This window comes from Muscardinus avellanarius (genome assembly GCF_963383645.1).
Source record: "Muscardinus avellanarius genome assembly, chromosome: 3".
NCBI classification, from domain to species: domain Eukaryota; kingdom Metazoa; phylum Chordata; class Mammalia; order Rodentia; family Gliridae; genus Muscardinus; species Muscardinus avellanarius.
Window position 1 is genome coordinate 150,852,523 of NC_137788.1, and position 24,512 is coordinate 150,877,034.

Sequence of the window (24,512 nt, forward strand, 5' to 3'; positions counted from 1 at the left end):
AGCCTTCTTATCTTGGTGTAACCTTATTAGAGCTGCTCCCTTCCTCAATCCTCCCTACCTCCCTTCCCCAAACCAACTTCCACTCTTCTATTTTTTCTCCTCCATTAACTGAAATCCCTCTGTTCTTCCTATTTTCTCTTTAGCTTCCACATGTGAAAGAAAACACACGGCCCTTGACTTTGTGAGAATGGCTGATCTCACTTAGTATACTATTTCCTAGTTCCACCCATTTTCCTGCAAATGACAGAATTCTGTTCCTCTTTATGGCTGGGTAAAATCCCGCCGTGTGTATGTGTACCACGGTTTTGTTATCTGTTCATCTGTTGATGGGTACCTGGGTTGGTTCCATAACTTGGCTACTGTGAAGTCTGCTGTTATAAACATGGCTATGCAGGATCCCTATAGAACTTCAGTTGTTTTGGAAAGATACGAGGAGTGGTGTGGCTGGGTTACATGGTGGTGCCAATCCTCATCTTGGGCTGATTGAGACAAGCTGGCAGAGCACAGAAAGCTGGAGCTTCCCACCAAGCCCCTCCTCCACCTCCCCTGCTCCATCCAGACCCCTAAATTGTGGTAAAAAGATGATTTTAACCAAAAAAAAATCTAGAAAGTTTAAAGACTCAAATATACGGCCTACAGTTTCTCAGATTACCGGAGGCCAAATTTGGAGCCTTCTTAACACCCAGCCAGTGACCCTGTGAGGCCAGCCCAGAGTCAGGCCTACAATAAGATGAAAAAAGCCATTCAGCTCCTCCTCAGCCTCCTCCAGCAGCTACAGCAGGGCTTCCACACTAAGGAGGGGCAGCAAGGTTCATGCTGAAACATAACTAATCCTAACACCATCATCGGTAATGCAAATTATACATGATTATCATTAGCTCAGGTAAGAATTATACTCTCGAATTCATGTACAAGTATTTCTTTCTCTTTGTAAAAATATATGCATTTCTGTAAACTCGGACATGAAGTAAATATTGGTTTCAAGAAAATCTTGTTTTCCCATTGACTGCCTTATAAAATTAAAGATACTTTTTAATATGGTATTGGGAATGGAACTCAGGGGCATTCCACCTCCAAGCTATGCCTCCAGCCCTATTTTTATTCTTTATTTTGAAACAGGGTCTCACTGAATTGCAAAGGGCCTAAGTAGTAGCTGAGCCTGTTTGCAAACTATGATCCTTCTGTTTCAGCCTCCTAAATGCTGGGATTACAAGCATACACCACTATGCCCAGCTTAAAGATGCTTTTCTTAAACTACAGAAATAGTGACTTTGATAGATAAGAACCTGCACCTTATAGCATGGTTTTAAATCTAAACTCATGTTCTTCTCTGTTTAATTGAGCTTTGTCTTGTAATTTTCCACAGACATATTTCCCATCCAAAAGAATTTCTCTACTCAGCAGAGCCTAGGATCCATGTCTTCTTTTCCTCCACCCACCTCTGCTCTCCTGTCCTGCACAGTTACACTTTCTAGTGAAGTGCCACACTCATTAAGAGCAGGGCCACGAGACTCAAAGATCCTCTAGTTCAATATTCTGCAGTTCATATGGAGAATCGTTCTCCTATCATACTTTATCAATTTCAAGGCACCTTTTCTCACATTTTTTCCCCAAAACTAAGCTTGTCACCAGTCACCACCAAGATGGTCTTCCATTGTAGCATTTTCCTCACTCTTAGTGACACAAAAATTGGCGCCCTTTCCAGCTAGCATTGTTAAATTCGAGGAAATAAGATCAATTTTGCAATACTGCTACTTTGAAAATCCTCTAAAACGAGTTGATGCCCAGCAGCAGGTGGTCACTTGGAAGATTTGCCCAGCATATGCAAAGAAACAGAAAGGCCTTCGTCCTGAAAGCCAGGTCCTGCCACTGCTGGAAGCAGGCAGCAAATTACTAAGCAAGACTGTTTTCACACACCCCAACCCAAGATGCCACCATTGATACAGTCCATGAATATTTATTTAGCATCTGTGATGTGCTAGGCCCTGTCCTAGGCAGTAGGAATGTGAGACAAAGCAAACAAAATCTGAGCTCTTAGGAGGCTTGCATACCTGTGAAGGTGTGAGTGGTATGCAGACCCATGCACATGCATGAATAAAAAACAGGGCAGGTCATTTCCATAATGGCCAATATAAATAAAACAGTAAGTAGGTGGAGCAGCCACTTTAGGTCACCAGGGAAGATGTTTTGGGGATGGAGCATCTGAGCTCAGACCTGAGTGACAGGAAGGAGACAGGATGCTGAGATCAGAAAATGGGCGATTCTTAAAATCTCAAGGGCACAGCCAGCAGAGATGCCAACGTTTGTCAAGTGCAAACAACAGTCAGGGAGCTAAGTGGGCACAGTCAGGACATGCACCCCGACTGCTTTGAGCACCACCATGGGGGACCTTGCAAACATGGAAGAATAGGTCAGGTCTATTTGTTTGGGGCATCTCTGCAAGAAAGCCCTTAGGAAGGATCAGTTTTGCCCGGAAATTTGTAGAGTTTTCCTGTGTCCCCTGAGTTTTACTTTGAGTCTAGATTCTTGGTAAAGAAAGGTACACTCATGAAGCCCCAAGAAAAGCCGCAATGCCTTCTGGGTCCCTGTAGGAAACCTTCTGCCTGGTCTCACTCTCTTGCTCTTACTCTCAGTTCATCACAGAACGATGCTTTAAAGAAACACAAGCCAGGAGGAAGGAGTAAACCAGCCTTCCCCTGCCTGTCTCCAACGATTCATATGGGAGGCACCTATCTGTCCCGGCGACCCCTGCTTCTGGCTGGAATGCAGAGAAGCAACACGGGCTGCAGAAAAACAGACCCACAGGGTGCTGAAAACATCACTGGGCATCCGCTCTGCTGCAATCTGTTACGGAGCACAGGTATCCGCACCCCTCCACTCCTGCCCTTGGACTTACATCATCCAGTAACTAGTCACTATCAACTCACAAATAATCCTGATCCCTCTCCTGCCACCTGGACGGGGCCAGCGATGGCCTCCTCCTCTGTCCGGGTCCACATTCCCTCCTCTACTGCCTGACGCAGCTTGCCGAAGCACAAGCCGGTGCCTCAATGCCTTGTCCCCGCACAAAAGGCCTTATTGGGAAGGCCTGGGGTGCCCAGAGGGGCCTGGAGTCTATGGGAAGCGTCGCCATCCTGTGTGCTTCTGGGATCAGAGGAAGGGGCTAAGGAAGAGGCAGAGTGGGTTCCTTACCCCCAAGACTATCACCAGACCAGCTTCCCTGTCAAAATTTGCATACAGTGGCTCCGCAAAGGATTTAAAAATCAACAGTTTTATTTCAAAAATAAAAAGGTTTATTTGTGTGTGTGTGTGGGGGGGGGGGGTACTGGGGTTCATGGAAACCCTTCTACCTCCAGGCTACACTCCCAGACCCATTTTTATATTTTTATTTGGGAGCAGGGTCTCTTAAGCCAGCGAGGCTGGCTTCAAACCTGCGTGATCCTCCTGTCTCCACCTCCCAAGCACGGGGATTACAAGCGTGCGCCACCACACCCGGCAAAGTTTTATTTCTTTAATTAAAAAAAAAGGTTGAAACCCTCTAAAGTGAAATGAAGGGATGTTAGTCCCACTATACCAAGTGCATATTACATAATCTAGGGTGGGCCGGCCAAACCGCTGGAGCCTCAGCATCCTCTCTGCAAAACACTATTTTCTCAACTTCGCGATACTGACATTTGAGACTGGGTGTTGTTTGTTGTGGCGGGCTGTTCTGGGCAATTGTGGGATGTTGAACAGCAACCTGGCCTTTACTTGGTCGATGCCAGGAGCACCCTTGTCACAGAATATGACAATCAAAAATGTCTCTATACCTTGCTAAGTGTGCCTCAGGGGTGAAATCATTCATGCTGAGAAGCATTGCTACAAAGTAGTTAAATATTTGTCTGGCTCAGAGGATGGCGCTGGGGATTAAATGAGATAATATAGGGAAAAGCGCTTTGGCACCTGCTACTTTTAGAAATCTACAGAAAATATGTGATAGACATCTTGACCTAAGTAAATAATTCTATGGTCAATCCTGAATGCGACGAGAAAGCTACCGTGTACCTGCAGAGCCAGGAGATGTTTGTCTTTGTGTCTGTCTCTTTAAGTCTTAGTGATGCTTTATCTTTGCCCGTCTGTAGCCAGTCATCAATTATGCCAAGTTGGTACAAGTTCTAAAATCTGGAGGATTTACAATTCCACACCCTGGATGTTAACCCCTGGCTCCCTAGAATCAAAACAAAATAAGTAGTCTGGGTGTGGTGGCACACACCTGTAATCCCAGTACTTGGGAGGCTGAGACAGGAGGAACGCAGGTTTAAGGAGTCTCAAAAAGTAGTGAGATTCTCATTAACTTAGGGAGTCCCTGTTTCCAAATAGAAATAAAATAGGGCTGGGAGTGTAGCCTGGAGTAGAATGGCCGGGGGTTTCAATAACCAGTCACACACACACACACACACACACACACACACACACACACACACACTGCCTGTGAATGAATTAAACAGAACTGAATCTGCATGGATGCATTTACTTATTCTTTCTTTCTTCCTTCTTTCTTTCTTCCTTTCTTTTTCTTTTTTTTTTTTTTTTTTTTGGTACTGAAGATTAAGCCTAGGAGTATTCAAGCTATTCAAGCTATACCCCTGCCCTTCTTTTAATTTATTATTTTATTTTAAAACAAAGTCTCACTAAGTTGCTGAGGCTGGCCTTGAACCTGTAATTCTCCTGTCTCATCTTCCCAAGTACTGGGATTATAGGCGTGCACCACCATACTGGGCTATTTTTTTTCTTTGTTCAGATAACTTGCTCCGACTCACTGTATAAAATGCATTAGAGTTAATGGTTTAGGAAATAATGCTGAACAGGACAGAGGCTTGGAGCTGAGGCTCCTGCAGCCTAGAGTAGGGGTCGGCAAACTGTCCGCAGCCTGTTTTTATAAAGTTTGATGGGAACACAGCCAATGTTGCCCCTTTATGTGTGGTCAGAGCTGATTTTTCCCTTGGATGGTGATGTGGGGCTGCTGTAACAGAAATCGTGAGGTCCACAAACCCTAAAATATTTACTATTTGGACATTTTTCAGAAAAAGCTCCTAAAGAGAAGACAGATACCGTAAACAACCAGCTGCCATTCAACACACTGGGAAGATCTTGGGATACTAATTCAAACTTCCACAGGCTTGATGCTCTTGTATCAACTCTTAAAACTTCTAGGACTTTCCAAGTAGTGGCAATTGTCAACTAAGAGTTGATCTTTATAGAGTTTCCTAAGATCCAGCACTGTGTATTCACGTCATGTGCATCACCTTGCTGAAATGTTATCATCGTGTATATGTGTGTGTGTGTGTGTGTGTGTGTGTGTGTGTGTGTATCTGTGTGTGTGTGTGCATGTGTGAGTGTGTGTGGTCCTGGGGATTGAACCCTGGGGCATTCTACCTCTGAGCCACACACTTCCAATCCATGTTATTTTTTTTTTATTTTGAAACACAGTCTTTCTAAGTTTCTGGGTGTCTAGCTAAATTGCAAAGGTTGGCCTGGAACCTGTGATCCTCCTGTCTCAGCCTCACAATACTGGGATTACAGGATTATAGGAGTTTTCCACCATACCTAGCAAGATGCTGCTATCTTTGGAGGGGACCACCACCCTCTGCTTTACCAATGAGCCGAGAACAGTGCAGGGGTACCAAGAAACATGCCCACAGTGGCCACAATTTGATGCCATAAGACCTCATGAGACCTTCCATGGTGAGAACTGTGCAAATACTATTGTCCACTCTCCTTCAGAGAGTAAGAAAGAGGTTTGAACTTACTGCAAACACACACCACCTTCAGGTACCACCCTGAGCCTCTATGGACACTATTTCCCTATTGTCAGAGAGCAGCACAGCCCAGACCTATAGACAGATAACCAGGCCAGAGGGGAAAGCTTTGAGAAAGACCCAGGACTTAAGACCACCTGCACGGAACACAGCATCCTGCGTGGATGAATGAACCAGCAGGAGCTGAGCACAGCGGCACACACCCATACTCTCAGTACTGATGAGGCTGAGACAGGACAATTGCAGGTTTGAAGCCAGCCTCAGCAATGTTGCAAGACCCTGTTCTAAAATAAAAAATAAAATAAAGCATGAGATATTAAATAAATAAAACTCAGAAGTGAAATCCCCCTTGGTTCAATTCCTAACACAAGAAAGAGAAAGAAAGGGAAGGAAGGAAGGGAGAAAGAAAAGAAGGGAAGGAGGGCAGGAGGGAGTATAAGGAACCAGCAATGGTCACAGTCACGTGATGATATTGTTTTGTTACTAACAGCTTTGTTTTAAGGAGGAAGAAATCAACCCAACACCTGCAGCTCTGCTGGACTCAGTGTGGACACCTGGGAGCTCCAGGATCATCTCGGGGAAGGTGCCGCGCATCCCTTACCAGCAACAGTAAATCCCTACTGGAAGCCCGCCCCATTTAACTAAGTTCAGTTCCACTGTCCAATTAGTCCCATTCATCCCAGAAGACCCTCAACTCGTGCTCACGGGTGAATGCGACCGTCTGGATCTTTCTCTAGGTCAAACATCACTAGCTCTTTCTTAGTGCCACTCCACAGTTAAAGGCAGCACACTCTTCAAACCTCCCAAGAAGGTGTCAGTCGACTTTTAAATTGTATTCCCAAATAACACACTGGGTTCTGAAGGAATCCCGTGAGGATAGTCATCTCAGAAATTTTCAAACTCGATTTCTTCCAGCCCCTCAGGAACTTCCCTGGAAGTTTCTCAATATCTATCAAGAGTTAGAAAAATGAGGAGGAGGCCAGTCTATCATCAACTGGTATCTCCCACTTCTGTTCCAATTGTATCTTCTTTATATGTGTATAATTTTCACATGGGATTCCATCTTTAAAATAAATATATATATATATATGGCCGGGCATGGTGGCGCATGCTTGTAATCCCCGCGCTTGGGAGGCGGAGACAGGAGGATCGCGCAGATTCGAAGCCAGCCGCGCTGGTGTAAGAGACCCTGTTTCAGAAATATAAAACAGGTCTGGGAGTGTAGCCCTGAGGTAGAAGGGCTTCCAGGAACCCCAGTACCACCAAATAATAATAATAATAATAAATTTAAAAATATATATATATATATATATACTGCTAGTCAGACATGGTGGCACATGCCTGTTATTCCAGTTCTTGGGAAGCTGAGACAGGATAATTGCAGGTTCGAAGCCAAACTCAGGCAATTAGTGATACCCTCACCAACTTAGTGAGACCCTGCTTCAAAATAAAAAATAAAATAAAATGAAAAGGGCCGGGGTGTAGCACAGAGGTTGAATGTCCCTGAGTTCAATCCCCAGTGCCTCCCCCCTGTAAAAGTTTCTGCTACTAAAGAGTTCTCAAACTCCTCAGTGGTATAACCCCTGCCCCCATTTATGGAAAACCAAAGTGCAGTCAAACACAGTGGTAAAGGACACAGTCATATGGAGGGCAGGAAGAAGGCTTGAAATAGGAAGCATTCCTGCTGTGGAGATTCACCATTGGGTTCTAACTTTAGCTCTTCACTTGCCACTTGGGGAATCTTGGCCAGTCTTTAGCGCCCCCACACACACACTATATATATATTCCCAGTGTATAAAGAGGGTATATTAACACAGTTATTATACAAATGGGGAAAATGAGATTTTGATGCAATATTATGTGAAAAATACCCCTCAGGTGCTGATGCTCCATTACTAACAGTTCCGATCACTTTTTTACTACAGGTATACAGTACAGGTCCTTTTTTTTTTTTTTTACTACACATAAACAGTAGTTGCTTTCCTGCTCCCCACCTTTCTTCCCACCTCACCGAAGGTTGGCAGTAACAGTATATGAAAATATCATCAAATGGGAGAGAGACTGAAGACAGCAAGTTATCACAGGGTATGAGAAAAGCAGGAGACGAAACTACAAGATTTGCTGCTGTTAACCAGAGGCAGTCCTCTGAAAGCTGCTCTGGCTGGTCCCAACCCTCCACAGATCCTGCTGGATCACGAGAACATCGCTGGCAATGCAACAAATCCCATCCGCTGCTCTAACCCCGGCTTGGCTCACCCTCCCTCGTCCCAACTCCCTTAAATAATGGCTGAGCCAATGCCTTGGAGACCATCTTCAGCTAATTTCCTCCAAGACATGCAAGCTGCTAACGCTGGGAAGCACAGATAGTGCGGAATCGCAAATATGGCCAAAATTAGATTAAAATAACCTCCCGATAAACAAATTACTCACCGAAAATAAATATTGAACCAGCCCCCGGCCAAGATAACTGAAAGAACAGCACCACCACATGGCAGGATGAGGAACTGCATAGGCTGCTATCTGCAGCTCAGCCTGGACCAGCTCACCCAATCCACTGGCTCAGTCAGAGGGGAAAAGGCAAGGGGGGCAATCGGAGATAGGTTGCATCCTTTTAGCTTAAACTTTTAAAAGAGTTTCTTATGCACTTGGGTAAAAGACCTAAATATTTTGCAGAGAGGACGGAACTTTCAGTCAAGAAAAAATAAAAGAAAGGCACCAAGTTGAATGCAGTGTGATATAATAGGAGCTGTAATACTTTCCGCTGCAGATCCTTTCCTTCTCTCACCCCATCATTCATCACCCGGCCTGATGCTCAGCCTCACAGCAGATGCTGGTCCTCACACAGCTAGGCGGGTGTTTGGATAGCTATTTCTGCAAGTTCCATTCAAATATTCCATGGAGTAGAGCATGTAATGTTCTTATCTAACCTAAATGACAGATGATCCCCTCCAAAATAATCCTTCTAACACTTAGAAAGTATTTATTTAGCCTCCTTTCAATGTTAGGGCCTGTCTTATTTGGACTAAATAAATCTAGCCTTCTAAGTACAGCATAGGGTTTAGTTTCCAAAGACTTAGAGTCTGTCAAGTAAGCCCTGCAGCCTTCTAGCATTGTGAATCACTTAAGCTTTCCAAACTTCAGTTACCCCACCTGTAAAATGTGGATTAGAAAGCCTTCTTGGTGGGCTAAATGTATACACTGTGCCTGACTTACTAAGATCTCAACAAATGGCAGATAATTGTGTTGTCAGTTCAAACCAACAGTGATAAATGCAGCCTACCATGCCACATTCATACAAAGTCGGTCACAGCAGTCCATCCCGGTATGACAAATGCAAAAATCTATCAGTATCACTTGAAACAGATTTTTTTTACTATTACTGAAATATACCACACACTTCCCTAGAAGTTACAGCGGGAAAAGAGACATCAGGTCTACAATCACACCACTATTTGCTTCTTTCTGGAGACAATAATTGGGCTGGCCTCTTTACCAAGGCAAATATAGGAAGCTTAAGTCAGGAAATGGGAATCCTTCATAGTCAACATTGATGTATTAGCAGCTCCTCTGGGCACATCTCAGTGAGAGGTAGAAGGGATACAGTAAGGGTACAAGGCCCTGTGAAGTTACAGCCATGAAGAAAAATATGCATGCCCACATATACGCAAGAATCGATGAACATTGGATACAGTACGGTTTGTTCTTTGAAGTATAAATGCCAAGTTCTATGAAAATACTTAGCAGAAAACCTAACACTGGGCAGAGGTAGGGGTGAGGAGAATGCAGAGAATGCTCCCAAAAGAGATATTTCTGCTGAGACCCAGGAAGAGCTTGCCTAAATGGGGTAAGAAATATTTGCAGTCTCAGAGCTCTGGGTGGGCTGCTTTCTCTCTCTGGTGTGAAAATGAAGAGGGTGCACATAAGATCGATAGTCACCAGGGTTCTCGGGAGCCCTGTGTTTGGGGGAATGTGTCTCACAAGCCACTCTGCAGGAAATCAACAGGAACTGCCTCTGACCTCCCTATTCATAAAGTTCCCGTGCTAATTCCACAGCATGGACATATTTCAAAACATCATGGTGTGCACCATGAATGTATTCATTTTTAGTTATCAGCATAAAGGTAAATACAAATAAAACATAAAGTAAAATGTCTTAACATGACTACACCAGGAAACCTGAAGATATTTTGCAGCCTTGGTAGTATGACCCCTGGCCCTCATCTGGAAACTAAAGGAGGACATATATGGTTTAGGCAGAACTCTGAAGTAGCACACTGTCCTGTCAAGGTGGATCAACACTGCTGAAACTAGGAAGGCACGTCAGAAGAAACACCTGACATGCATCAGGTCCAATGCTGGCTACACTGACCCACTAGTACTTACATATGGTCACAAAAGCAAAGAAGTCACAAGGCCAACCATCCCCAAACACACAGCCATTTGAAGACTCCTCAGAACTCTCAGAACTCCTGTAAAGACTTTACTTTGGTGTGTGTCAAAACTGTCCCCTTCTTTGACATTTTGCAGAGGAGCAACCATCTGGCCATCGTGTCCTCTAATCCCGGCCTTGCCGACTGCCAGGCCAGGGCAGACAGCCGTGGAGAACATGAGGCTGTCTGCTCGTGATTAGCACTCTCAGTGCTTAGAGGGCCCTCCCTTCCTGCACTCCTCAGCCATACCACTGCGGCTGGCCCTGTGAGCCAGCCAGAGGCAGCATTAACTAGGAAGAGCTGTGAGACATCTCCCTGCCAAGCTTCCCATTAGCTCTCTGAGTCCACCCCTCCTCTATCTTTTCCACCTCCTTTCCTCTGCTAACTAATTTTTCCTATTCCCAACCCCCTCCCTAACTTCTGCAAATTTCCAGATTCCTCTAAATGCTAATTTTTCAGTTGGAGAGTGGTCTGAAGTACTCATCATTTTCTGATTAAAATTTAGGACCTGGACCAGAAAGTGTTTTCTTGTTGGAATGCTATGACTTTTAAATCTGGGCAGAAGAGGTTAAAGCCGAGACATCATCTGAAGATGTGTCCCTGGAGCCAATACAAAATCAGGCATAATTCCACTGCCCCACCTTATTCAGGTGCCACTTTCAGGGTGGCAATATTTCAAAATTGCATTTATGCCTAATGCTTGTGGCAGGGAAGCTGGGCGGGGGGGGGGGGGCGAGAAGAAAGAAGGAGAGGTGGAGGAGCGAGAAGAATACAAGAGACCAGGAAAATCGGGGTAGAGAGGAAGCAATAGGCTTAGAAGTGAGAGAAAGAAAGGCAGACTGGAGATGAAGCCAGCAAGAGAGAGACAAAGGGCAATGTTGCTTGGATTTATTAAAGAAAAATTACCCACAATCAAAGCAGCACTGTTTCTTAATCAAAGCTTTATTAAATTTTTGTAATAAAAAGCTAAGTGGCTTTAGATAAAATAAAGCACAAAAGGTCAAAGCTTCCACGACAGGAAAATTTCGAGTAGGATTTGTGCATGTGAGAGAAGAGGACCTGAGCTTGGGTTAGATCGTTCCAATGCAAAACAAGAGATGCAAAAAGGACTTCTGAATGGACAGTGCTGTTTAATTTGCACAGTCTCAAATTGCTGAGACAACTGAAAAAGTGAATTTAAGACCTAATTTTGCCCGCAAATGTCCAGAAAGGGGAAGAGATGCGAGGCGTCTTTTGATTCATTTCTCTCTTCTTACCACGCACATACCCTACACTGGCTTTTCATGCAGTCATTATTTGATGGGAAAGAAAGGCGAGGCAAAACAATGAGATCTTACTGGTGTGAGCAGAGATTCTCTCCTTTCTCTTCTGCTGTTACTGTGGGAAGGCTCCAAGTCTCCCAGATGCCTTGTTGCTGGTTTTTCTGTTACTGGCGGACAGTGACTCCAGCCAGCCACAACTATAACTCGATTAGGGTCTTGACGACCTTGAATTCCCAAACTTGTCTTAATGTTTACTGTCACAGGTGTACTGTCAGCCAACCAAGTAGTAAATATTTTGTTCTCGCTTTATTTAGACTGGGGAATGAGCAGGTACGTCTGCAGCGATGGAGTTACAGAATATACTGTAATAGCTGACTCTTACACTAACTGACAAACAAGTATCAAGGCCGAGATAGTCACCAGCTAAAAGAAGTACAGCTTGAGGAGCAAAAAGTTCACATAAACATTCCCAGATAACAGTGCCAGATGGTGAGGTTTGTAATTTTAGACAGAAACTGACTTCCTGCATTAAAGTTTAACTGATACGAAGTCACTCTGAAATCCACATTGAAAAAAAAAATCTCGTGTCAGGTCTTACCCTGCATGACATGTAGACAATATAAAGCAACTGAAAAGTTCCATGACACTCATGCCCCAAAGTAACCCCAGCCTACCCGAAGTGGTTTCATGTATGCCCCAACACGCACACCACACACCACACCACTTTGGATAGGCCAATAGAACAAAAATGGCACCTGCCTGGTATGCCATTCTCTTTCCTACCCAAACCCATAACAGACTTTGCAATCTGAATTCATCCCTCTTCCCTACCCACCTCAAATGGGATCTCAGAATCCTTTTTCCTGTACATTGGAGTTTCCATCTGGGATAAAACCTACCCGCTCTCCTTGTTCTAAGGCTCTCAAGAACCTTGACAGCCTGTGACTCAGCTGTCAATAGGTCCCATGGATATTCATAATAAGCGCCTGTGTTGGTGTTCTTTCCTCTTAGGAACCCATATGACTGATGCCAACGCAAAAGAATTTAAGACTAATTATGCAAGAAGGATATTTCTACAAGATAACAAGAAAGGTATGTGGGGAGGAGTCTTTTGAAACTTTGAGTAGGCTTCAGTTCATGTGTGTGCCCAAATATACATGAGTGATTCCCAATAGGAAGCAATTCTGAGCTTCCTATTGTAGGGTTGTAGGAGAGGCAGTTGGTAGTATCTGAAGATAATTTTGTCTCTTATAAATGGGGGTGATGTTTGGTTCCTGGTAGATGGAACCCAAGGATGTCACTTAAATATCCAGCAATGCACAGATAAAACCCTAACATCGAAGAATTATCCAGCCTCAAATACCAATATAGATTAAGTAGAGAATTTAATGGGAGAGAAAATGTTAGTGAGCCTCTGTTCTAACTCTGTTATAAATAACCTAAGACCCCAAACAAAGCTAAGCAGAATTAGCAAATAAACCTATGCATCTTTGTTAGGTAACACTAAAAACTGCTTATACATTAAAGCCAGTAAAGTAAATAGATTTCGTATCTACACGTTAAAATCGTGGGTTTTCAGTGCTGGGGCCTCTGAGGCCGGGATCGGAGCCTGCCGAGGGGTTAGGCCGCTGCTGGGGCCAGTGAGGCCGGCATCGGAGCCTGCCATGAGGCAAGGCCGGTACTGGGGCCTCTGAGGCCGGGATCGGAGCCTGCCGAGGGGTTAGGCCGCTGCTGGGGCCAGTGAGGCCGGCATCGGAGCCTGCCGTGAGGCAAGGCCGGTACTGGGGCCTCCGAGGCCAGGATAAGAGCCTGCTGAGGGGTTAGGCCGGTGCTGGGGCCAGCGAGGCCGGCATCGGAGCCTGCCTTGAGGCAAGGCCGGTACTGGGGCCTCGAGGCCAGGATAAGAGCCTGCCGAGGGATTAGGCCAGTGCTGGGGCCAGCGAGGCCGGCATCGGAGCCTGCCGTGAGGCAAGGCCGGTACTGGGGCCTCCGAGGCCAGGATAAGAGCCTGCTGAGGGGTTAGGCCGGTGCTGGGGCCAGCGAGGCCGGCATCGGAGCCTGCCTTGAGGCAAGGCCGGTACTGGGGCCTCGAGGCCAGGATAAGAGCCTGCCGAGGGATTAGGCCAGTGCTGGGGCCAGCGAGGCCGGCATCGGAGCCTGCCGTGAGGCAAGGCCGGTACTGGGGCCTCCGAGGCCAGGATAAGAGCTTGCCAAGGGGTTAGGCCGGTGCTGGGGCCAACGAGGCCGGCAGCGGAGCCTGCCGTGAGGCATGACCAGTGCTGGGGCCTCCGAGGCCGGGATCGGAGCATGCCGAGGGGTTAGGCCGGTGCTGGGGCCAGCGAGGCCGGCATCGGAGCCTGCCGTGAGGCAAGGCCGGTACTGGGGCCTCCGAGGCCAGGATAAGAGTCTGCCAAGGGGTTAGGCCGGTACTGGGGCCAGCGAGGCCGGCATCGGAGCCTGCCTTGAGGCATGACCAGTGCTGGGGCCTCCGAGGCCGGGATCGGAGCCTGCCGAGGGGTTAGGCCGCTGCTGGGGCCAGCGAGGCCGGCATCGGAGCCTGCCGTGAGGCAAGGCCGGTACTGGGGCCTCTGAGGCCGGGATCAGAGCCTGCCGAGGGGTTAGGCCGCTGCTGGGGCCAGTGAGGCCGGCATCGGAGCCTGCCGTGAGGCAAGGCTGGTACTGGGGCCTCTAGGCCAGGATAAGAGCCTGCCGAGGGGTTAGGCCGGTGCTGGGGCCAGCGAGGCCGGCAGCGGAGCCTGCCGTGAGGCATGACCAGTGCTAGGGCCTCCGAGGCTGGGATCGGAGCATGCCGAGGGGTTAGGCCGGTGCTGGGGCCAGCGAGGCCGGCATCGGAGCCTGCCGTGAGGCAAGGCCGGTACTGGGGCCTCCGAGGCCAGGATAAGAGCCTGCCAAGGGGTTAGGCCGGTGCTGGGGCCAGCGAGGCCGGCATCGGAGCCTGCCTTGAGGCATGACCAGTGCTGGGGCCTCCGAGGCCGGGATCGGAGCCTGCCGAGGGGTTAGGCCGCTGCTGGGGCCAGCGAGGCCGGCACGGAGCCTGCCGTGAGGCAAGGCCGGTACTGGGGCCTCCGAGGCCAGGATAAGAGCCTGCTGAGGGGTTAGGCCGGTGCTGGGGCCAGCGAGGCCGGCATCGGAGCCTGCCTTGAGGCAAGGCCGGTACTGGGGCCTCGAGGCCAGGATAAGAGCCTGCCGAGGGATTAGGCCGGTGCTGGGGCCAGCGAGGCCGGCATCGGAGCCTGCCGTGAGGCAAGGCCGGTACTGGGGCCTCCGAGGCCAGGATAAGAGCTTGCCGAGGGGTTAGGCCGGTGCTGGGGCCAACAAGGCCGGCAGCGGAGCCTGCCGTGAGGCATGACCAGTGCTAGGGCCTCCGAGGCCGGGATCGGAGCATGCCGAGGGGTTAGGCCGGTGCTGGGGCCAGCGAGGCCGGCATCGGAGCCTGCCGTGAGGCAAGGCCGGTACTGGGGCCTCCGAGGCCAGGATAAGAGCCTGCCAAGGAGTTAGGCCGGTGCTGGGGCCAGCGAGGCCAGCATCGGAGCCTGCCTTGAGGCATGACCAGTGCTGGGGCCTCCGAGGCTGGGATCGGAGCCGGCCGAGGGGTTAGGCCGCTGCTGGGGCCAGTGAGGCCGGCATCGGAGCCTGCCGTGAGGCAAGGCCGGTACTGGGGCCTCCGAGGCCAGGACAAGAGCCTGCCGAGGGGTTAGGCCGGTGCTGGGGCCAGCGAGGCCGGCATCGGAGCCTGCCTTGAGGCATGACCAGTGCTGGGGCCTCTGAGGCCGGGATTGGAGCCTGCCGAGGGGTTAGGCCGCTGCTGGGGCCAGCGAGGCCGGCATCGGAGCCTGCCTTGAGGCAAGGCCGGTACTGGGGCCTCTGAGGCCGGGATCGGAGCCTGCCGAGGGGTTAGGCCACTGCTGGGGCCAGTGAGGCCGGCATCGGAGCCTGCCGTGAGGCAAGGCCGGTACTGGGGCCTCTGAGGCCAGGATAAGAGCCTGCTGAGGGGTTAGGCTGGTGCTGGGGCCAGCGAGGCCGGCATCGGAGCCTGCCTTGAGGCAAGGCCGGTACTGGGGCCTCGAGGCCAGGATAAGATCCTGCCGAGGGGTTAGGCCGGTGCTGGGGCCAGTGAGGCCGGCATCGGAGCCTGCCGTGAGGCATTACCAGTGTTGGGGCCTCCGAGGCCGGGACTGGAATCCTGCCAAGGGGTTAGACTGGTGCAGGGGCCAATGGCCAGCATCGGAGCCTGGCGTGAGGCAAGTTCACTCCTGCGGCCTCCAAGGTCGGGACCAAAGCCAGCTTAGGGGTTTGACCGGTTCAGGGGCCAGCGAGACCAGAACTGGGTCCTCCCATGAGGCAAGGCCGCTGCGTGAGCCAGCGAGGTCTGGATCAGTCCACTGAGTAGCCAGGCCACTACTGGGACCATCAAGAGTGGGATTGGTACTTGCAACGCAGCATGCACAGAGAAATATCGCAGAAAATATAAATCAGACGCTTCTCTTAATCAGCAATAACTAGGAGGAAACGGGCAACAGGAAAAGGTTGAGCTATAGAAAGGGCCCTATAGTGAAGCAACTAATGTGACCAATCAGAGGGTATGTAATACTGGAGGACGGAGCCTCTTTAAAATGCAGGAGGTACATAAACAAATGTATCAAAGTAAATCACCAAAGAAGTGTGGGATGGAGGGAGGGGGAGGGAATGGGACGGGGGCTGGAGGAGGGCTAATTGGATGATGTGTGCTTGTATATCCTCTCAAGTCTTGTACTCCAATGTGATTGATATATGACTACAATGCACCAATTTAAAAAATAAATTAATTAAAAAAAATAAATAAATTAAAAAATAATAATAATAAATAAATAAATAAATAAAATCGTGGGTTTTGGATTCAGGTAGGAGGGAACAGCATTGACAGTTTGATATATGTGAATATCACAAATCATTCACTTATTTGCTTAAAATTAAAGTAAAAAATACTTGTTTGAGTGTCTTTATTGTGCTGATGCCACATGATGATCAATTAGGATTACTCTGTCCCTCAAAAACTTACTATCTTCTGGAGAAATGGACAATGGCAACTTTGATATAGTATAATCAAAGTTGAGATGCATGAGTCTATGGGAATGCAGGAGGGGCATCAAACCCAGTTTTGGAAAAGGTATTCCAAAGAAAGTTATATCTGAGTCCAGATCCAAAAGGAGAGTATAGTTGGGAGCTTTAAAAGCTGAGCCCCCTAGCACAACATGCCCAGCTCACTAAGCACAACTAGTGTGCTTAATACCTAGCTATGCCAACCTATATACCTATGCCAATCTAATACCTATGCCAATCTATATTTCCACTGGCTTTTGTTTTCTCCTGAGTTCAGGTACTATGTTTCTTATTAACATATCAAATGGTATGTGACTATTATTTCCAGACTTTTACACATCACAGGTGCATTTTCTAACAGGACATTCAACTCTAAGCTTGGGGGCTGAGAAAAATACTTGTGGAAGGTAAGTTGGCCACACCCAGGTCCTGGGTCCCCTCTTCCATGACACATTAAGTCTTCACTGCCAAGGCGAATAGAAGGATTCAGGCAATAGCTATCTTTCCTAAGCATGGCATTCCCAGGCAAACAAACCAATTCTATTCATCTCCCTTATGTCTCCTTTATTCAACACCCTCTCACCGTGCTGCATCAAGTATTATCACTGAAAGCAGGTATACAAGAATCACGATATTAAACCTGAAATAAGTTCACTCTGAAAATGAACAGTGCCCTCCACAGAACTCACAGGTAATATTTGTCCATCCCCTCCTGTCTCACGCATGTCATTACCTCCCACTTTTCCCTCCCCTGCCTTTTCTCCCTATTCATTCTACCTGCAGGTGGTAAAGCTGGGAACTGACTTGTGTATCATGTCAAGTCCCAGTAAACCACATGAACTCAAAATTCAGTTTTTTCTTCAGTCTATAAAGGGACACACCGTGTGGCTTGGCTCTACCTCTGTGCTCATAGTCACCAGAGGTGCATGGTTGAGAGGGAGAGGGTATTTTTATTTGTATTTATTTATAAGTTTTATTAAAGCTCACCTATTACCCACAGGCCTCAGGATCCCTGTGAGGAATCAAATATCACAATTGGTGCAACTGGTTTCCAATGTGCCAAATTAAAACAGATGAAGAGGCAAGGAGGAGGTAAAAAATAAAAACATTAAGCTTAGACTTCTTTACTCCCAAGTGCATCCTGCCTCCTAAAATACTGCACACATGAAATTGACTCCTGATATAATTAGGCCAGGGCAAAAAAAAAAAAAAAAAAAGAAAAAGAATCTTCACAATTATTCAGACCCCTAGAGCTATTCTATTGCAATCACTCAAGTAACTAAAGAAGGAGCCAAGTTCTCAATATAAATCTGTTATCAACACCTACACTGTCCAAGCAATTCCCAACACTCCACCTGGCTGAGAACAGAGAATCATGAGCTGGGTTAAAAACCAAGCACAAGAATCTTCTGTCCCCACCCAGCCATAATGTTTTCTTCCATTGAACAATTCCAATGGGAATATGGAATTTATTTCAACAATCTTTAAGGACTCATGACCCTGTTAGAAGAAGCCAGAGAGTACTCTGGGCTACAATAGAAAATATACCCACTTTAAGGTTGATTGTCCTGGTGATATTGTATATGGACATGTCCACAGGGTCAGAGATTTACTGTCTCTGGATGACCATGTACTTAGAACAGTTATAACATTCTCCATCCTTTCCCAGAGACCCAGGACATGGCACTATTCCTAACAGGTCAGAAAATAGCCGCAGGGACAACAAGAATATCTAAAATCAGAGGGGAAAGAAAGAACCACTCTTCAAAAGAAATGCTTACTGGATTTCAGCAATGCTGCCAAAACTTCAGTGGCCACCCTGGGGAAAGAGAAAGAAAAGTGAAAAGTCAATGTTCAATGGTCTTTTTGTCAGCCCATGGATCCCATAGCTGGGGTGCCCATTGCTCCCACTTCACAGGCCCATTATTAACCCGGTAGCAGGCATTCTATCGATCGTACCACTGACCATTAAAGGGGCCTAAATGTAGAAACTGCACAGCATGAAGCGTCTGTCTTGCAGACCGGTCTCAGAGGTCTCCTCTGTTCCTGACAAACTCCTTCCTGCTCCCTCTTGCCTCCTACCTTTCTCAAACTTCCTTGTCCAACTTGCTTAGTTTGGTTGTTACTCATACCAGCCACAGCTCTTGTGAGTTCCTAACTGGTACCTGGAAACACAAGGGGGACTCTGCAGTGTGGGCTGGGGGAGAGCAGGGCTTGGAGGCTTGTGACTGCATCAGTGCAGTCCAAACTTCCTGAAACACTCACATTCCTGGGAGCGCACTGAAATATCCTCACATTGGAAAGAGGCTGTGTCCATATGATGAAAAATGGTTATGTCAGAGACTTCCATCCAACTGCATTGTTTCTCTCCATGGAGGAATTTTATAATCTTGTGAAAAGATGCAAGTAAGAGTAAAAATACTTCTGGCCAGGTTAATTATGTTGTAAATAAAATAAAATAAAATAATAAAATAAAACAAATCTGGTGAAAATGAAAAAAAAATACTTCTGGCCAAACCTTAGTGGTCTTTTGTTTCCTAAGCCTAGGAAGGATTCACAAAGACCTCCTGCTATTTTTTAATGTGTCCCTCAAAAGCTCATGTGATGGAAAATTGGCTGCTCCAAATAATTTAATAATAGCCAAAAGCAAAGTGGAACAGCTGCCATTCTACTCGTTTCACAGCAGAAGACAGCCAGTCAAGATCTGGGTGTCACAGATCACCTCCCCTCTCCTCCCTGATAAAAGCCAAGTATAAATCTTTGACAAACTCATATTCTTTTATCAATAATTTACTAAAAAGCCATGGAGTTACAACAACTCAATTTAATTCTTCAAGTAGAAGTAAATTTCAAGAGCCATACAAGAGTCTAATAATTATCACCACTATTTAAGGAATCCCGATAATTGCCAAACACTGTGCCAAGTATCCTGCATATATCACGTTTTATCTTCACAGGAATAATAGAAGATGAAATTACTGGTTCCATTGTACAAATGGCAACAAGGAAATCCATAAAGGTCAAATAACCCACCCAAAGTCCAGCAGCTGCCAAGAAGCACATTGAGAAACAAATCCACTTCTGCCTGACCCTAAATCTGGTGCTCTGAACTTCTCTCTACTTTTAACATAATTCTAGAAGGCATTAAAATATATATCACTGAGATTTCTTTATCTCTCATATAAGGACTGCACAGTTTAAAGTTAAGTGACTGGAGCAGGGTCACAGAATTAATAATATATCACAGAGCCATTGAAGCAAACTTGTCCAGTATGAGTTCACTGACTGGGTCTGCGTGGTGGTATGGTTTGGCATAGCCCGAGTAGATTTAGACATTCAGTGGTGGTCATGGGAACAAAAAATGTAACTCTACTGCCAAAGCCTTTGCATGTCAGGGCTCAGTGGCTGCACTAGGAAACGGGCTTGGGTTTGAAGCTTGGAGCATCTCTTCTATGGCCTTGGGTTCCAGATTTACTTGATATTTCAGAATCACATAGTAGACATAGTGAGATCCAACTGGTGAGATGGTGTAAAAAGTGAGATAAAAGAAAAATTGAATTAAAATCCTGCCACATTCCCTGAAATGCACCATTAGCTGGAACAGTATCATCAGATCAAGGAAGGTGGTGTGAGGGAACAGGCTCCTCTCTGCATGTGTTTGCAGGAAGAGAACCGACAGATGGTGATTTGCCAGCTTCGAGAAGTCCCTAAAGGGAAAGTGGAACGGTTCCTAACCCTAGGTAAATTTTAGAATCAATCAATCTCTCTCTCTCTCTCTCTCTCTCTCTCTCTCTCTCTCTCTCTCTCTCTCAAAAGTCAAATATTCTATAGCCTATAGCAATAGTCATCAATATTAATTGTTTACTATTGTGTAATAAGTTATCATAATCTTAGCAGCTTAAAACAACACTTACTGTCTCAGGTTCACATGGGGCAGGGATTCCAGTGGGCCCTAAACTGTATTCCTCTAGAGGCCTAAGTGCCAAGATTGGCTGTTCAACTCTGACCATTTCTCAGCAGAATGTATTTCTTGTGGCGGTGGGCTGGCACTGGCTTTCTGCTGTCAGTGACGAGCACTCTAGCTTCTAGAGGTGACCCTCAGTTCCCAGTAGCCACCACATACTATTCCTTACCATGTGGGTTTCTCCAACATGACTGTGTACTTTATCAACAGGGAGCGTTTCTATAGTGAGCACATATACAAGACAAAGCCTTCCAGAACATAATAGAAGCACAAAGGTGGCATGCCCTCGGCTTTATCGTGTTCTTTTGCTAAGAAACAAGCTGAAGTTCTTGCTCACATGCAGAGGAAGTAGACACAAAACACAAATAAACATCAGGAGGCAGAGATCGTGAGGGACCACCTGAGACTCTGCCCACCACCCAAAGCTTCTTGGTATCTTTAACATTCAGACAGCAGGATCTTAACATAGTCTTTACCAAAACATGACCATCCTCAGGTCGCAGAGAAATTACTTTCCCTGAGGTTGAACATGTATCCTTTACCCTACCTGCCCTTTCCCCTTGACATCTCCATTTACACAAACACCCAAAGTTAACTTCTAGAGATTTCTTTTTGTGTGTGTGGTACTGGGGATAGAATCCAGGGGCATTCTATCACTGAGTTACATCCCAGCACTGTTTTTTATTCTTTATTTTTAAACAGGGTCTCACTGAGTTGCAAAGGACCTCACTAAGTAGCTGAGGCTATCCCAAACCTGGATCCTCCTGGTTCAGCCTCCCGAATTCTGGGATTACAATCGTGCACCAACACACCCGGCTTGGAGTTCTTAAGTTGTCTTTTCTCCCTGATCACTGCTTCATCACCCTAATTCAGGCATGTTGAGATCTGGACCTTCACTGAAAAATATGATTCCTTGAATTATTGGTTCTTGGTTGAAATTTAGATTTTAATTTCCAGTATAATAAATGTACAGCAACTGCAGAATCATTTCAGGTATATTATAAATTATAGTTAAGCAGAGAGAAATAAAATAAATTAAAATCACACAAGCATCTCATGTCTGATTGCTCTCGTAGCTTCATAATTAATCTCTCCATTCTGCTCGTGGTCCCCTTCAAATTGTACCTCAGGCTGCGAGTGAAGGGAACATCTCAAGAGAAAGATCTAATGAGAGCATCCTCCACATTGCTGCCCCATACCCATTCTTCTCCTGAATAAAAATGCAAACCTGAAAGAGGCCTGAACCAAGAGACCCCAACAACGCTGGCAGCTGCTAGTCTCCCCAGCCACATCTCACACCATTATCTCTTCTTCTGCCCTTATGGCCTCTGAACAAGTCTGGGACACGTTCCTTCCACTCATCTTCGATCTTCGTTAATGCTGCAGTTTCAAATGCCTTTGATTTTCCCTGCCTCCTTCACCTGTAACTTAGACCTCATCCTTTAAACCCTAACTAGGGTGTCATTCCCGTAGGGAAGGCTTCCTTGACTCTTAGTCTCTTGTTAGATGTATATATAATTTTTATTTCCCTTTTTTTCTCAGTACACAATTCAGTTTCTAATTATTCTTTCAGTTTTTATGATTATTTTATAAATCTCTCTCTTCTTCCAGTTTGCAAGCTTCAGAAAACAGAAAACACGGTTTACTTTTTCACTATTCTACCTCTTCTGCTTAGTAATGTTAGACCTAACATACCACTGAATGTTTGCTGAATACTTTTCTAAAAATAAGGGCTTGGCTAAGAGCTTTATATGTTATTCCTTCACTTGACAAATATTTATTGAGCACTGACCGCATGCCAGGACTAATTGACAGACCAAATATTCTTGTTCTCAGAGATTATATTCTTGGAGACTAGAGTTAATAGGGAAGAGCATTTTGGGGGTGTTTTGTTGGGGGTTTCTTTGTGGTACTAGGTATGGAACTCAGGGGCATACTACCTCTAAGCTACACCCCAGCCCTATTTTTTTAATTCTTAATTTTGAAACAGGGTCTAAGTTGTGGAGACCCTCACTAAATAGCCGAGGCTGGCTACACACCTGCGATTCTCCTATCTCAGCCTCCCAAATACTGGGATTTCAAGAGTGGGAGAGTGGAGCCTGCTGGGTATGTGAGCAATCACAGTGGGCTCTGGCTTGCCTCTCTACCATGCTGACTGGCACAGTGTGAGGGGTGAGCCCCAAATTTTCCTAATACGTATGATGTACATTCATAAACATATCAAAGTCAATTGGTAAGCCAAACATGAGTAAGAGGGAAGGGGGGAGAAATGATATAAGAATTGAAAAAGAGCTAAGTGAGTGATGTGTGCATGTATCTCACTACCATCTTCTACCCCATTAAGATGTATGACTACAGTGCAAAAATAAAAAATGTTTAAAGGCAATAGCATTTTGAAAGGTATATTAAATTAGTATTTCAAAATGTGATATATGTAGTGCTATGAAAAAAAGAAAGTAAGAACAGGGTAACAAGATCAGCTATGTAAGAATGGGTTTAAAGTTTTAAAAGGTTGACTGGGGAAGCTTCATTGAACAGGCCACATCTGAACAGAAATGTGAGAAGAGGAAGAATTTATCTTGAAAATATCAGAAGAAAATATATGTTCACAGCCCGCAACCTTTCAAGAAATAGCAATTTGGACAGGGGTGCTGGAGCCAAGAAGAGTAGAAGACAGGCAGGGACTGAGGTGTGAGGTAACAGGTGTCATTTACGTAAGGCCTTGTAAGCACTTTAAGGACTTTGTCTTCACTCTAAACCTAAGTAAATCTAAGCGAAGGATTTACAATAGGATTTTGAGAAGTTATTCAACATGTTTTTGTGGCTCTGCAACTTTAAAAATATAAGGACTCTGAAAGACAACAAAAGCCAGAAACCAGTAGAAAGTTATGTGGAGATGTGGAACAAACTGAACATAGGTGATATTCAAGAGATTAAGCACAATTACCAATTGAAATTTAGCCCAGGAATGCAAGGTTGGTTTGACATCTGAATATCAAGCACTATTCTTCTTTATGGCTGGGTAACACTTAGTTGTTTGTGTAAACCACATTTTCTTTATCCATTCATCTCTTGATGGACACCTAGGTTAGTTCCATAATTTTGCTATTGAGAATTGTGCTGTTAACAACATGGGTGAGCGAATATTGCTGAAGTACTCTAAATTTAATTCTTTTTTGAAAGATACCAAGGAGTGGTTTAGCTGGGTCATGAGGTGATTCCACTCCTAATCTTTTGAGAATCCTCCATCTGAGCGTCACAGTGGTTGAACTAATGTGCCATCCCACTAATGATGTATAAGAGTTCTTATTTCCCCATATCCTTACCAGCTTTTATTGCTGATTGTACTCTTGATGAGTGCCATTCCAACTGAGTTAAATGAAATCTCAGTATAGTTTTGATTTGCATTTCCCTTATTGCTAATGATTCCATCCACAACAACCCAAATTATGCCATTTATACGAAAATTGATAGAACTTGAGAACATTATGCTGATATCAGCCAGTCTCAGAAAGTCCAGAATTGTATGTTTTCTCTCATATATGGAAGCCAGAGAAAATCAGAAAGAAAAGGGACTTCAGATAAAAGAAGAGAAAGACCAATAGAATAGTGAGAGGGGAGAAGAGGAAAAGAAGGGAAAGAAAGAGGCTTGAGGAAGGAAACAGGTCAAATAAGGTTATATACAAAGTGTCACTAATAACATATGAAGGTATCATTACCAATTTCACTAACATGTACAGGGAAGGAGGGAGGGGGCATCAGGGCAGGATCCAGAGGAAAATATAACAAGTGATGTATATGTACATGTTTCCATATCTTGTATAATTATAAAGCACCTATAAAATTATTTTTAAAAATCAGCCAATGTCAGAATCCACCATAATAGCCAAATAATTAAAATATAATCATCTTAAAAGATATAGAAATTTCATCTGACAAAATCCATTATACTTTTATT

General features: G+C 45.6%; 1 protein-coding gene across 1 annotated transcript in view; it reads right to left on the reverse strand.

The window, feature by feature from the left end:
* AGBL1 (AGBL carboxypeptidase 1) overlaps positions 1-24,512 on the reverse strand; it is a gene marked incomplete at both ends in the record, with an annotated part of 531,035 nt that overhangs the window by 387,361 nt on the left and 119,162 nt on the right. The window contains one exon of the mRNA XM_080692476.1: positions 18,372-18,409. Coding sequence (XP_080548602.1) covers positions 18,372-18,409 — 38 coding nt within the window. The remainder of the gene's footprint in view (positions 1-18,371; positions 18,410-24,512) is intronic.